Below are 15,842 nucleotides of genomic sequence, written 5' to 3'. Positions count from 1 at the left end.
CCTTCTTTTTTATTTTATTTTCTTCCCACTAGAAGAGCATTAAAAACACTGATTCACTCTGTTGTGCCCAAGCATCAGCTACTTGAAGCAACCAGAGAGGGAGAAATTAATGAACTTTGTGTGGGATTCTCCCTGGCTGTTTTTATTTTGCTGGCTGCAGAGTAAACAATAAGACACCTCTTTTCCTTCCCCTATAAATTCAGTTGATTACAAGCAGTTTTCCATTTGGCTATAAGAGTTGCTAACTTTGTTACTATGGCTGTTCCTGTCAGGACTTTTATACAGAACTCATTCCTTACCGTATGGCGTTACCCACACTTCATAGAAGGCTTTTTTTCCTGTGTGGTGTGTTTTTAACATTTCATCTCCAGCTGTCTATGTTCAGTTTGGGTTGTCAGTGAAGTAAGGCTGAGAACTGACAATTTTTGTCCCGGTGCCATTCTTCGGAGCTCGGGGAGAAGAGGGCTTGTTTTGGTGAGTGGGTTTGCAGTGGCATCACGTGTAGCTGTCAGAGCTGGGGCACCACAAGCTGAGAGACAGTGCTGGGGGATATTGGCACACTCTGCACCTCTGGTGGGACGTGCAAAGACCTTTTCCAGGTACCCAGCACGGCAGTACAGACCTAGAATGCATGAAATGAGCAAGCATTTGTTCTTTGCATGTTCTTAAGAGTGGCAAAGGTAGACCATTTGCTTTCTATCCCATAGGTATTGAGTTCAAACAGTGGAATGGACTAAGATTGTGGATGTTCACTTGATCTGCTTTCAAAAATGTTTAAGTCTTTTTCCATAGGGCTCTTGTTTAAAAGGAGTATGTTTGTGCTCTGTGAATTTAAGGCATTAATGTTGTGTGTAGTTCGTATGGTTGCTGAAATAAGAGACTATTAAGTGATGTTATTGTTGAGAAATGGGAATTAAGGAGTAGGAGGCAGCATGTCTCTGGGGGAGGGAGGATGGTGAGAAGGGGTCTGGTGAGAGTGTAGGTACAACCGTGTGGAAGTGCAGTCACTTTGTTACTTGCATTTGTTTCCCTCTGAAATTTGTTTCCCTCTGTAAAATTTTCACACATCTATGAGATACAAAAAAAAAAGTTCAGACTGCGAACAAAATCATGATACTTTATTGTTCTTTTCTTTATAATTGTCTATCTTCTCCTATTTAAAATTATTTTCCCCTATCAGGAGGTGCAATCTGATGTGATTTGCCTTTGCTAAGTGTCATATAAAGCATAGAGTGAGATTGTATTAGTGAAAGTGTATTGTGAGACTTAATATGGGGATGCAAAAATAGACAATTTTGACACCCTTTTAACTAAAGGGGAACTTGATCTATGGAAGAAAAAAAATCCTGGTGTATATATTGGGGGCAGAGAGAGAATGAAAGGGTGTACATAAAAGAAGTGAAGAAGAAAAGCCACCATTTCAGCATTTTCTTTCTCCCACCACCCTCTTCCTAAGACATATTTAGTATTGTTTCATATGTCTGGAGGGTTCTTGTGGGTTGGGAGCACTGGGTGTCCCTGAGCATGTTTGTTCTGTGTGTTGATGTCAGAGAGGTGACCCCTTCAGAGATCACTAAAATGGCTTTTAGTAAATTATCCATCTTTATGGCACTTTGCCCTTTCCGTCTCTGCACACACGTGTAGCACAAACATGCTGCTTGCCTGGTGAGGGGGCACAGTAGTGACTGCTTGTTTTACTTGCTTTCAGTGTTGCAGAGATATTTGTGTCCCCCAAATACAAAGCTCCAGAAGAAATATGTTGGCATATGGTCATCAGCAGTGGCTTAAAGTAACTGAATCCCGTTACCTGGATAGTGCCTGAAAAGAAGAATCTGAATGTGTGCAATTCTTCTTAGGGAAAGTAAATTATTGCCAAACAATTGGTTATGGACTAACCTTGTACAGAAACCAGAGAAGTCACTTTTATTCTTGCCCAAAACACTTTTTATTGGGTATCTTTGAAAAAGACAAATGAGTGGGAATACCTGTTCACATGCTGTGAGTATAGGTAGCTTTCCAAAACCGTAGTATTATACAGAGCACAAATCTAATTTGCCCAGACTTTTTTTTTCAGTTGATGTCTATTTGCAATGCCTATTTAGAATGGGAGAAATGAATTAAGAAATTTGCTTAAACTGGAAAAAGTGCATACACAAGGCTTACGTGAGTCACATTGATGAGAGGTGCTGGCAGGGTTTTACTAAGAAGTTAAGACTAAATGGGCTAAATATTAAAGGAAACTAGGGTAATAAAATACCTTCATGGGATGAGAAAGGACTGTTTCCTGTTTTACCCACTTGGTATGAGTGCAGGTAGTCATAAAGTAAGAAAACTTGAGATGATTTCAAAGTAGAACATAACAAAGCCCTCTGTAGGGTTCTGCTGCCTGGGATAAAAAAGCTATAGGATCTTTGCATATTTCTACTTTGCTGAAGAAAACAGGGTCATGAGGAAGATAGAAAGCATCCTGAAAGAGCTAGCTGCCTGAGATGGGAGTGTATTTCCAGGAAGATATGCTTTTCTCTTTCTTTTCCCCACCAATGTGTGGAGTTTTGCTCCGTGCAACAGAGTGCTTGCTGAAGTCAGAAGGCATCCTCGTGGAAGCAGCTGCTGCTCTGTGAAATCCAGTCAGGATTTGTCAGCTTCGTCCCTTACCCTTTGCTACACTTTTGCATTTGGTTTGGGATTTTTCTTGAGGAGTTTGAGAGGCGGTTTTCTGCTCACACGCGAGCAAGCAGTAGAGCAGAGCGAGCGAAATCCCTGGAATCACTGCGCTGCCCTGCCCGGGAGACAGCGGGAGGAGCGATCTCCGAGCGGGAGCTGCATCCGCGGTCCTGGCAGCACGTGGGATATTGTCCCTCTGCCTGTCGCTGCTCCTCCTGCTCCTGCCAGCACAAAAACAGCTAGGTCACTTCTAGCCCTCCTTCCTGCGTGTAGAGGGGGAAAGAAGCACAAGCGTTGTGCACTTGTAGGCATTCTTTAGGAGTATATTAGGACTTCTTAGACAGGGGCTCATAGCAAATGAAATGGCAAAATCTTAAATGTGTTCATGATCTCTTATGCTGGTTCTGTGTGAGTCCTCTCTCAGACATGCAACGTTTTATTCAATTATATTTTTTCCCCATGGCTAACTGCGATACAGAAAAAATGAAGAAAAAAATTTCACACGCATCAGTAAACACCAGATTTCAAACTTGTGCACTGGGTGACAAGTTAAAATTACTTGCAGCCAAGAAACTGATGAAGGCACAAATAGCTCCAAATTAAATGGTGTGTTTATAGCTACTCTTGTACTTTTGAAGTGACCTTTCAGTTTTGTACAATAGGTGTCTCACTATTGCCATAAATTGAGGTGCACAACAGGACTGTACCTGTTTCATACTTGGCTTGCCATTTTCTTTTGCTGTTTGTGAATGTGGCAGGAGTTCTAGTAATTTTAAGGTGACATTTCTTCCTTGCTCTTCTCCTTCCTTCTCCTTTTCAGAATGTTCAAGTTATTTCTGTGCTGCAAATGTTGTCTGGCTAAAGTTTTAAATTGTATCAAACTTTTTTAGTTCCTTGAAGTCACAAGGGGAAGGAAAAAACCCAGCGCCAAACCTTGCGCTAGTCCTCAGCATTAGAGTGATTAAAAGCACAGATTGCTTTTTGTTTGGTCCATCTTTTGGGTATTGAGCACTAGAGAAGATTTTCAGAAGGATTTCCTTCTGAAATGAAATGTGAGGTGGTATTTTTGTTGAACTTGTTTAAGTGTTTCTGGAAGGGACTTCCTCCCCTCCAGCCCCCTTCTCATCAGTGGATGTACCCTGTTCAGTGGGAGCATTGGTGGCCAAACTTGGGTGTGGGGCTGGGGTGAGACCTGCTATTGGTGTGGGGGCTGTTGGGCTTGCATCCTTCTGTGAATGGTGCTCTTGCTATGAAACTCATGAATTTTAATTTGAATCTACAAGTGTGAGAGAGTAATGGCACAGCATGGTTTGAAGCACATTGAATAGTGTATTGGCTGCCAATTTTGTGGTTTGGGGTTTTGCTGTATTAAAATTGCCCAGTATTTTTAATGTTGTATGAACATCCCCTTTTATGTTCTACCTCAGGACCCAAGTTCCAGGTTGCAGTGTGAGATTATTTTGATGTTTCAGAGCAGTATATCACTACTTTAGGGTGACTGTTTTGCAGCTGCATCACTAGCTGAGATGATGGTTTAAGGGAAACTTTGCAGGCTTCAAGGAAATTTTCTGTTCTCCCTATCACAGTGACGCAGCTCCTGACTTTCCCTGCTTTACTGAAAATGAAACCTTAACAGGGCTGTGTGTGGTTTGGGTTTTCGTTCTCCCTTCCTTGCCTATTTATATGATCAAATGCTGAAATCTGCTCCTACTTGCTTGAGAGGGAGTGAAAACAGCTGAGAAATGCTAGAAAACTAAGACCTGATTCTGTTTTCTGGCCAAATCATGTTTGTTGCTTGATCCATGGTTGCTGTAGTGGTGGGGATGACACCTCCACATGAGGAGCAGTTTGGGGAAGTGGCTTTGTGCTGTAACCTCTGCCTGTGCTTTGTACAAAGCCTGTTGAGAAGAGCATTTCAAGATGTAAAACACTCACTGCAGGCCTGGGTAGGTGGTGGTGTTAGGGAAAGGAGTGTATTTTAAAAGGATTTGGGGGCGAAAACGAAAGCTTTTGATTTTATTGCTAGACAGGAACATCTCTAAAACTTGTTTTGCTTGAAGACTTCACTGGCTTGTATAAATTTAACTGTTATAAAAAAATCCTTAAAATGTTAAGCACTTTTTTCTGAGAGACGCCATTATTGAGCAATTAAAATGTGAGGTAGAACTAAGTGTTTGAACACAAGACACTTATTTTAGCTGCTTTGGTCTACCATAATAATGCAGTTGAGACCTTCAAAGTCTTGACTGCTTTCTCTTGTCCCCTCTCCCTTCCCCAGAGCTCCTCAGGATGGTCAGGCTGACCCTACCAGCTCAACATACCTGAGCCTAGCCGAAACTCTGTTAATCTACACATTCTTGTAAATCCCAAGGGGTTTGTGGCATCTCTGGCATTTATTTGTTCTCTCACTTTGGGGGAAGGGAGAAGACAAAGGACTTGGCTGTGAAGGCAGCCAGCACACTGCCAGGCTTTGCAGTAGCACTTCAAAGTGAATGTTTTGTATAGTAGATAAGTGAAAACTGATGTAAATTTGGGGTGAAGATACAATAAATTTACTGATTCTTACCCTCTCCTCCCAATAAGGAATGAAGAATGTTAATAACCTAAATATTAGAAAATGGTCCATAATTAGATTAATGATAAGTTTAATATTAAAACAAATGTATTTATTAAAATTTATATTCCTTACCTTGAAGTATTGTAACATCATGATGTATTGTCTTGGTGAATTATAAAAAACAAAATAACAGCAAAAAACTCTTAAAGTGTGTAAAGGAGAACCCAGCACAAATACATGGGTTCATCACACCCATTTATAATAGTGAATTAGATACTGAAGGCCTTAAAGCTAAAATAGAAATACTCTTCAAGAAAAGTGGAGGCTTCATGAAATGTAACAGCTGTCAAATGTGTAACAAGCATTTCTGTAACAGTTCTTTGGACTTGAAATGGTTTTGACCTGACATTCCCCCCTCGGCGATCTGTTGGTTTTTTTGAATTCTGTATTTGGTTTTGCCCCTTTTAGTATGACAGATGCTTAAATGTATGACACTGCTATGTATAGTCTATCTTGCAATAATGTTTTCTCTGGGTTTTTTTAAAAACTATTTTCTTTAATTTATCTGCAGGAGTCGGAAGCTTCAGATCAGGAATATCCCGCCTCACTTGCAGTGGGAGGTAGGAAGTTACTTTAAAAAAAAAATTATTTTTGCTTAAAAACTATGCTTCTGTTTCTCTCTTTATCCACAGGACTTTTCCCCTTCCCCCACCTTTCACTTGCTTTGCACACACCACCCATTCTGTTCTGGGGAAAAATCCTTTGGAAGGGGGAACAATAGAGCCTTCTAAGCAATTCAGATAACTGCCTTCATTTCTGTTTTCCAAGTTAACCATAAAAAATGTTGAAATGGATTCCTTGGTGAATGCCAACTTCCTGATGCAGACACTCTTTGACTGAAAACTCATCCATTTTGGACCTTGCTGGTGTTTGGTGTATGAGTTCAGCAAACTTAATAAAAGTTCTTATTTAAATACTTGGTCAAAAACCTTTACAGAAGCAGATCTTTAGTTCTGGTCCTTTTTTGCATGTGGGGCTTTTTGGGGGCTTTTGTTTTCCTTGCTCCTCTGTATTGGTGGCATTATGGCAAATTGTTTGTTCACAGTATTCTGATTATTGGCTCTCACCAGTATAATATGTACTTGTTATTTACACTCCACAAATAGTGTTCTAATTTTTGCAGTAGATTGCCAACTGTGAGAACGGATAAGTTTTCTTTGCTGTTTTTCTGCCTAGTATATATTTAAAATGTTTTTTCATGTTTTATTAGTGTTAAGTCATCCTCTTGCCTGAGGGAATGTAGGGGGTGGTGGTTTTGGGGATAAAGCTCCGGTAGCATTGTTCTCCAGTGGGTTTGGTCTGCTGCCTTCATCTGACTTTCCATCTGCAGCTACTTCTTTGTTTGCTCTGCCTGATTGCCTCCTAGCTTTGAAGGAAAATGGAGGCATTGGTCTGTTGAATCAAGGCTGTCACCCACAGGGTCTCTGTCAGGTATCACACCACCTCTCATTGCTCCAATCTCCTTTTCTGGTGCCAGCTGTCCACATGAGCTTTTCCTCTGCACTTCCCAAGCCTTGCATACCCCTCAGCTTAAGAGTATCCACTTGATATCTCTTATTTCAATTTCATAACTGCTTTTTTATGTCAAACTTCTGGGAAGCATAGTAATAGAAATGGTTGAGGCTGACTAATTTGAAGATTAACTTATTTTTTGGTACAAAATTCCTCTGAGGATTTTGTGTAGGAATAGTAAGTATCAGAGCAGAGGCATTCAACTCAGATGTGAATAAAGAGATGTTTAAGAGAAGTGCTGTTGAGCAGAATACTTAAAAATGCTTCTACCTGCTCATGACTCCTTACCCATGATATACAAGCAGTATTAGCTGTGTATGTATCTACCCTGCTTCCCATCTGATTTCTGACTTAAATGATCCCTCTTCTCCATTGTTGCAGTTTCTGTCATGACATCTGCTCTCAGATATTTTCTCAGCCTATCTTTTTAAAAACACTTTGTCTTCCTAAAGAGCCCAAGGAAGAGTCAAAATCATCCCTGTTAAAATCATCTCAGCATTGCCCACATGCTCTAAAGTTACTTTTTCAGTCCTGACTCTTTAAGCACAGAACTTATAGACCCAAAAGTTTCTACAATATTTTTTTTGCATTCTCTTGCAACATCAGGGTTGCCTGGCAAGTACAGTTCGTCCCCTAACTTTCTAAAGTGTTTCTTTGTAAGTGTTGGTGGTCTGGCACCTCTGCACTTAAGCAGGTAAGCTTTGTCTGTCCTTAAAACAGTGCTGATAAAGTACAGTGACTGGTGATTAAATTAATCAGGAAATTGTCTTATGTCAGTTTACCTTGGGTTCTGATATCTTTTTTTTTGGTGTTAAAATCCTTGACAAAATTTCCTTTGAACTCTGTAAGAAGGTTTTTGATGATTCCCCCTTAAAACAAGTCTTTCTTAGTGGGGAGAGTAGAAATGTATGTGTTCAGAGAGGTATTTATAGTGAAGCAATGTTCCTGCAGAATATTTTCTGAGTGGATGGTATGTGAGTGTGCATGTGTAGCAGCTGGAGTGATTTTACTTAGATTGTGTTTTATAGTCCCTCTGTGCCAATTCTCTTGCCTCATCACCCCTTTGTTAATTGCTTGAATCAAGACTGACTTCTAATAGGTGTGAAATCCTTAAAACCAGAGCAAAAGAACTGATGAAAGAGGTCTCTAGGTTAGTTAGTCCAGCCCTCATGTATGTTCCATATTGAAATACAAAACACACTTTGTACTCTGCAACACCTTTCCTTTTTCTGTGACATAGGATATGTGAAAAGAACAGCAGATTTATGTTCTTGTGAACAGTTTTTCCCCTGGTATAGCCATTATTCAGAAGGCTACAGTGCCATTCTTTGCAAAAGCTCTAGTAACTGTCTTGTTTTAAATTTTTTTCTTTATAAAAACAAGCTCTTTATAAAAAGCCCATGGGAATGCCCCTAGAAATCAGTGATTCTCAGCTGTTCTTGTTGCCAGGATGTCACACAGTGGTACCTGTGTGCCTTGGGCCATGTGTACCTGGGACCAGCGAGGACCTCTGTGCACAGAGATGGCCCTTGGCTCACAACAAAACACCCACAGGGGCCTCTTAAAAGGAGGGCATCTCTAACATTCTTAAATACAGCTCGTCTGAAGCAGAGTTTGGTAGCAGCTCCCACTTCTGGTCACCATGGATGAGTTTTGCCTCCTGGTTTCCAAAACCAGAAAATTTTTCAGGAAATATTGAAGGTTAATTTGAAGTGAGAGTGTTTTGAGATCCATCACCTGAGGAAGGTGCCCCACTGTTGAGACAGGTCCTTTGTTGTCCATGTAGGTAGAAGCTGTCATTTGAGATTAGTGAACTGCTGGAGTAAATCTGCTTCTAGTGAAAACCTAGAAACCGTTCCACTGATCTTTCTAAGAGATATGCATGTCTATTTAGTAAAATTTAGTGCCTTTAGTAGAAGAGAGAAAACACTGAACTTTAGTGATAAGGAAATTTTGACTTCCCCTTGGACGTAACTGTGTGTCCCAAAAACTCCTGGTAAACACTTGGCCCACAGCTATTCCATATTGATTAGGAAACAGTGGGTATAAATGGCCACAGAGAAACAGGCATTTATTAGCAAGACTTGTCAGGAATGAAGTCTTGAAATTCAGAGTAGCTATTTGCCTCTTTTGACAAAAATATTCCAACTAGTGTACTTCTTCATGGAGGTTGACATTTCTGATTAAAATACTGACTCTTAAAACCAGCCACAGCAATTGGGCTCGTTTCCTCTATTTTATGTAAGACTTCACTTATGCACTTATCAGACCATCATGGTATAAGCAAAAAAGGTAAGATAACCCTTTTAGACCATACTCAGAGCTAAGTGGTGGAGAAATGGGCAGATAATGAACTGCTATAATCTGCTGAGTTACTACTTTGAAGCAAAACCATAAGGTTGCTATCCTGAAGAGCTCACTTGAAAAGTGCAGCTGTAAAAGATAAAATTCTAATTTATTCCAAGTCATTCAAGGTTAAGTTTGTACAAAACTTGTCTGGTAATTAATTTGAACTTGACAAGATTTTTGGCAAGGTTCTGTAGGTTTCTCTATGTGTGGGTTGGGTACTCTTGTGCTCCTTGCCCAGATAGGAGAAACTGGAGGTGGAAGAGAGACAGCATCTCTGTATGAGCTAAGAAAATTTAGAAGTTGCCTTAGACTGCAGTTGAAAGCTGGACTGATAGAGGATTAGCCAGGGTCAAGTTTTCTACTCATCCCTGAGTTCACTTGCATCTTGCCCCTACCCTCACTGGGCTGTCTCTGAGGATTCTGGATCAGGGACTGGTTCCATAGGTCCATCATAAATTCTGCATGCATAATCTTCCTTTTCTGCTGCTTGCACATAATTTGGCTATAGAGGTTATTGCAACCATAATTTGTAATTTGGAGAACTCGTGCATGATCAGATCTTATTGTTTAAATAAATAATTTTATCTTGTTGCAAAGTCGGTTTTGTGAAGCAAACTCTCAAACAGTTAGTGCATATTTTTTAGCGGTAGTATGTGGGTAGTAGCAGTGTAATGTGTAGTGGTAGTATTCTTCCCCTTTTCTGTCCTCACTCTTGAAATACAGAGCCCAGACTGATGGTAAGAATCATGACCAGTGAAGGATTTGGAAAACCCTTGTTTCCTATTCTTCACATATACCAGTCTTTTCTTACTAATTGGAAACAAGTACCCTGGCTCTGCTGTTGCTGCAGAAAAGTAAATAGATCTTTTCTTACTGTAACTTTCCTGAACTGCAGTCTGTAGCTGATTCGACTCCTAATTTATAATGGCAAGTACTCTCTCTCTCTTAGCAAGTGTGTATTCAGCACTGGAGGTGTATTTGCAAGACTAAATTATAGACCCTCTGGAAGGAGATATAGGTATGGTGATTTAAAACTGAAGTACCTAGAGTGTTTCTGGTGTAACACAATGGGGATTTGAGTAGAGTTCTGAGAAGGAACTCTGCAATGCCAACCCCTTTTATTTCTCTTTCTTTTAAAACATTTTAAAACTAGCATCTACGTGTGTAGAAGATGCTTAGAGAGATTTTCTCTCCAAATATTTTTTTCCATGTTTAGTGAATAAAACACTAGAGAACAGACTTTCAGGACACAGATGGTGCCAGAAATGGCACTTGCTGGCTCAGCAGGAAGGTAGCTGTTGAAGAGTTCCCACTTATCTTCTGTGGGCTTATTTCCTTATCGGTTTGGATGGAGCAGATAAACAGATAGTGTTGATGAACTTGGTAACAAAAAAGGTAGACTAAAAGCCGAGCCTGTGAAGTGTGAACCTGTTGAGTTAGCAAAGAAAGCAAAAAAAAAAAAAAAAAAAAAAAATGCTGTGAATGTGTATTCCTAGCTTTGCTGTGAGACTTGCAGGTTGCTTTTGGGGACAGAAATCTGTGGGAAGAAAGGTCTGATTTAGCTCTTCTGAAAGCAAAATAATGTTACTAAACAGAGTTTGCTTTTCCTCACTTTTTTCATGGAAATGAAAAATGAAGTCTCATAGTTATGTTGAGACCTCCAATGTTGCAGATTCTCCAAGCAGAAGTAGTAATGGAAAAGGATTTCTAGAGCTGCAAAGTGAGTCCGGGTTCTGCATCGAGATTTCTGACCAAGCAAGGAAGGGTGGAGAGGTCTAAAACCTATCTGCACATTTTGTAAGACATCTTTGAGTATCATTAAAAGAATAGAGGCTGATTCTCACTGGACAAATGGTTGTAAGTCTTACAGTGCACTGAGTAATTGTCCTGAGGATCTGTAGTAGCTTGTATCACTGCTTTGAATAAAGCACCTAAGCTCTGTGGGGTGCATTAATTGTTCTTCAGAGATGCAGTGTAAAAACTAATTTTGATTAAGGGTACCTACTTAAGATGCAGGATGTGAAGAGGATGGGTGTGGATCTTGTGGGTTTTTGGAAAAGAAAACCAATGAAACTATAGCAATTAAGAGTGAGTTATGATAATATAAAGCAGATATTTATCATAAAACCAAGACATAAATAGGAGATGCAGGAATGAGCTGTAAGTAAAATGAAAAGAACCCTAGAAGTAAGGTGACTCAACAGTAAAGATGTATACAATATATCAAAATAGGGCTTCTCACCTCAAGCTTCCTCTAAGAATCCTAACTTGATGTACTGCTATAAAAATAACGTTTAGCTATAAAACGCTAGCAGAAAGCTAAGCATGCACAAATCTGCTGCTGCCTGCTAGGTCTGGGAATCTCTGGTAGGGGTCTTTGAGAAGCAAACAGAAAACAGTGTGCTACATCAGGCACTAAGCTGTATTTCTTGTCAATTTGTACTTGTCCTACTCAGCAGGTGAATGAAGAACATGTTATTCTGCTCTCTGCAGCAGTCTTTTACATATTGGAAGAACTATGATGCTTTGGGAGGGTTAAGGAGGGAGTTTAAGTTCTTTCAACTTCTTCTCAAGACTCTTATTTCTAGGCTATTGATGTGAAGTCTCTTACCTGAGAATGTCCCATGAGGCTTCTCCAGAGTAATTTCTGTAGTTTAGGATTGCTTTGGCTCTTGGCCCCAGGTATATTGTCACTCAATTTCAGCTTTGTGCTGTCTTCAAATTTAGTGAGCAGGAACCTGATGCAACACTAGATGGTGTATTCCCTGCAAACCCTGTGAAATGGAGCTTTTAGTTTGACAGTAGGCTGGTAGTGACTGATAACTGACAGGGATCCCAAGGTCGGCCTCTCACCTGCTGTTGCACTGTTGTCAGAGTTTGCTTTATGAGCTTGTTGTAGGGACAGTGCCAAAAGCCTTTGGAAGGGAGATTCCCTTCCTTTCCCCAATTAATTCTGTTATAATGAGAAACTGGAGAGATTTATCAAGAACTATGTGCATCAAACAAAATTCGAATCTTGATCACAAGCTTAATTTGATTTCTAACTACAGGATAGAGGGCAGAGTAGCTTCTGGGGCAATGCAGAACCTCAGAAAGGCACTCCTTCCTCCTTGGCTTGGATCTATACCCAGGGGAGCATGGGGGGCTGCCTTTGCTCCTCTTCTGACAAGAAGAAGAGAGGGTGATCATCTTTCCTTTCTTATCTGACCTGGGACATGCACACTGAATTAACTGTTTTTCCTGATCCGCATATATTTCCCATTATCTGGCTGGGCTTAGCTGCAGGTGAGGCAATCTGATATACAAAAGTGACCATGGCAGACCACCCAGTTTTCCCTTCAAATGACATGTTGGGATTTTAATTGCCTGGCTTAATCATATAGGGTGATATTTGCAGCTATATGTGAGGTAATCAACACCAGTTGCAGATGCTTAAAATACAGTGAGGGAGTGGAGGTCCTGGGATAAATATGCAGTTAGCATATTTCTCACTTAGATTGATTTATTCATACAAATATGTTGGTTACAGCACTGCTGACAATTGTCATACAATTGTTATAAACAAAGGGAAAAGTCCTATGAGGAAAGTTAATTTTCTTTGAGATTTGGGCTTCAGCATTTTTTCATTTAAATCAGAGGCCTCCTAAAAACAGTTGATAGTGGTACTTTTATTAAACTTCTGCTCCTCTGTAAGACTTAATGTCTTAGAAGTCCCTAATGAAGGTATTTTGTTGTTCTTCTGTTATAATTGTAGGCTTAGAAAAGTCACATTGCATTAGCTAACACAAAGGTTTCTCCAGGAAACTTGTATTGTAGTAGCTTAAGTAGTGAGCAGGGAAATTGGAGGTGAGGTCAGGGCTCTGTTGCACTAAGAACCTAGAAGATATAGAAGGTAGTCTTCCAACCAGAAGAACTAGACCTAGTGTTAAGACTATTTCAGAGAAGTAGTACTGTTTCAGAGAAATTGGAAGACTCATGGGACCAGAGCTGGTTGACTGACCTAATTCAGAGGTGTGCAAGTTGCTCTTCTTACTCCAGGTGGCCCAGGTAATTAAGCCAAGAGAAGAGGAAGTAGAAGATTTTGGGCTGTGCTGCAGGAAATGTGGTGTTGGGTGGATGTTCAGGAAGCCACAGGACTCACAGGGCAGAGGCAAGTAATGTGGCTGAGCTAGTTTTAAACTGTGCTGTGAGGCGTCTCAGCTTTTTGACCATGATCTTGAGACAGCTGAGTAGGAAATTGCAGTGACTTCAGAGCAAAGTTTGTGAGATGCTGAGGAGGGGACAAGGAGTGGAGAAAAGCTTTCACTTGGACCCGAGACTTTTAAGCTGGGCTGCACAACTCTGTGATTTAGTGAGTTGTCTACTCACTCTGTTTTAAGAGTGTAAGCTGCTTTTGGTTGTGATGGGCTCTAATTGTCAAAACACAGCAAACTGGTGAGTTTTAAGTGTTAAATTCCAGCTAATATGTGCATAATGTTTGTCTTTTGAGACTGCTTTTATAGCCTGTTCTTACTAGTCTTACTTCCCTTTCAGAATTCAATGCTAGAAATAGCCAAGTGAATGGTATAGAAAAAGGAAGAAATGTTTCAGTGCAACTGTTTGACCAAAAACTCTCCCCCCATCCAAATTTGCTCCATTGTTCTGTGACTGAAATGAGAGAGTCTGTTCTCATTACTGATTTTTAGTCTTCTGTGATAAAGGAAATCACAACTTGTAATCTCTCAAATTTTCAGAAGTGTTCTAATACCTAAAACAGCTGCTAGTGTGCAAGAATTTTGGCATTGTCTCCACAGGGTTGCTTGGCACTGTTAAAACAATGTGTTGCTCACAAGCCTAGAATAATAGTTTCTTGTTTACCCTGTCACTAACAGTGACTCCATAGCTTGAGAAATCTTAACAGACATACAAAATTTTCTTGGTACAAAACTTTTTGGGAAACCAGCCACCAATCCTTCCTTTTTATTTGCATTTCTAGAAAGGTGTCAGTGAAGACCTTTGTTCAAGGACTCGGTTGTTAAGGTGTTGCACTCCTTAACTATAATTTCTACTTAAGAAGTCACTTTAATCATGATGCAACCACTTTATCCAGCATTGTGACATGTTTATTATGAGACTTACAAAACCATTCAGGTTCAAAGGGTCTCAGGAGGTCTATAGCCCAACTTTCTGCTCAAATCAACACTCTGTATTGAATTCAAGCCGTGTTGCTTAAGGTTTTGTCCCCTCTAGGAGATCTCTAGAAATGTAACCTCTCTGAGTGACCAGTGCAAAGGATTATCCTGTTGGTGAGAATTGTTTTCCTTATACCTAGTGAGGACAACTGTTGTTCCAACTGAACTGTTGTTCTCCTGCTCTCCCACCCCGCACCTCTGTGGAGAGCTTGGGTCTATCTTCTCAGTGAGCTCTGGGGCAGGCTGCTGCTGTGCTCTCCCCAAAGCTGTCCATTGCTTGGTGAAAAGGGCAGGTTCTGAAGCTTGCAATCTCAGAGAAAAAGTCCTAAAGTGTGTTTTTGGTATACAAAGTAATATACTTTTTTAATAAGAAAAAATTTACTTATCCTTGTCAAAGCTATTGACATAGTTTTTCTTTGTCTTTCTCATGGAAATTTACTGTCTCCTAATTAATTATTCATGATGCCTGGTATCCAAATCTTCCTTAGTTTTCTGTCAAATAAGGAACCAGTAGTTCCTACTGGTGTTGCATCTTCTGCTGAGGTGATGGCTTTAGATGCTGAGAGTGCAGCCCAAAAACTCCTGAAGAAATTAGACATCCATGCCTTCTGGTATGAAGCTGCTGGTAAAGCTACATGCTTTTATAAACAAAACCACCCTTCAAATATTGTAAAATTGGTGTGATTAAGAAAGTAGTTATTTCTGTTCTGCTCTTAGGGAAGTTCTAAACTAATTTCAGTTACCTGCCTTGAAAGAAGAGGCCACTAGCAGAGATTGTTGTTGCTTTCAGACTTAGCTACTGTATAATTTGAAAAAGAATTGAAGGAAATGTATGAAAGTGTTGTTCCTCAGGCAGTAGTACAAGAAACTTTGAGCTCTTGTTCATAGTAGCCAAAGGAATAGAAAAATGTTAACTTCAAGTGACCTCAATGATTCTTAATCCACTCTACTCAGTTTATGCATAAAGAATAGGAAATCAGCAACACTGGGTCAGAAGAGAGGTTAACCCACCTTTGCTGTGCCTTGGGACAGGTACAAGGGCAAGGATATAGTGATGGTTCACCAGAGCAGTCTACTGGTTTTTGGCATTTTGCAGCCCTGAAGCCTACTGACCTAAAACCAGAGAGTTTGTGTTTGAGAAATTAATCCAGATTTTCTGGCAAGCATGTTGTTGAGCCATGCAAACTCCTGACATCTGCAATACACTGCAGTGAAGCGGATTCCTAGGGCATGTTGAAGGAAGAGCCATCCCATTTCACATGCTTTGAACTTCCACCTATTTCCCAGTTCCTGTATTGGAAGGAAGAGTGAATGGAAATGTCTCTGTGTTAACTTTTTCTCCTTTATTTTCCTTACTGTTTTATCAGCCTTTATTTCTCAACCCTTTATTTTTCATGCTGAAGAGGTAGAGCCTGCTTAGCTGTTTTTTGGAAGCCGTTTCCCATTCTTTGATTATCTTTGTCCATTCTTGGAATTTTTTTATTGATTTGGAACTGAGAAACTAAATCTGTGCATTATTAATTTTAGGT

At 40.1% G+C, this 15,842-nt stretch overlaps 1 protein-coding gene across 3 annotated transcripts in view; it reads left to right on the top strand.

Moving 5' to 3' along the window:
* Positions 1-15,842, top strand: part of IGF2BP3 (insulin like growth factor 2 mRNA binding protein 3) — a 110,545-nt gene that overhangs the window by 19,087 nt on the left and 75,616 nt on the right. For all 3 annotated transcript variants that reach the window (XM_064412362.1, XM_064412373.1, XM_064412384.1), the window contains one exon: positions 5,793-5,841. In XM_064412362.1, coding sequence (XP_064268432.1) covers positions 5,793-5,841 — 49 coding nt within the window. The remainder of the gene's footprint in view (positions 1-5,792; positions 5,842-15,842) is intronic.

This window comes from Passer domesticus, chromosome 1 (genome assembly GCF_036417665.1).
Source record: "Passer domesticus isolate bPasDom1 chromosome 1, bPasDom1.hap1, whole genome shotgun sequence".
NCBI lineage: Eukaryota > Metazoa > Chordata > Aves > Passeriformes > Passeridae > Passer > Passer domesticus.
The sequence above is the reverse complement of the archived record's forward strand: the minus strand, read 5'-3'. Positions and strand labels throughout refer to the sequence as shown.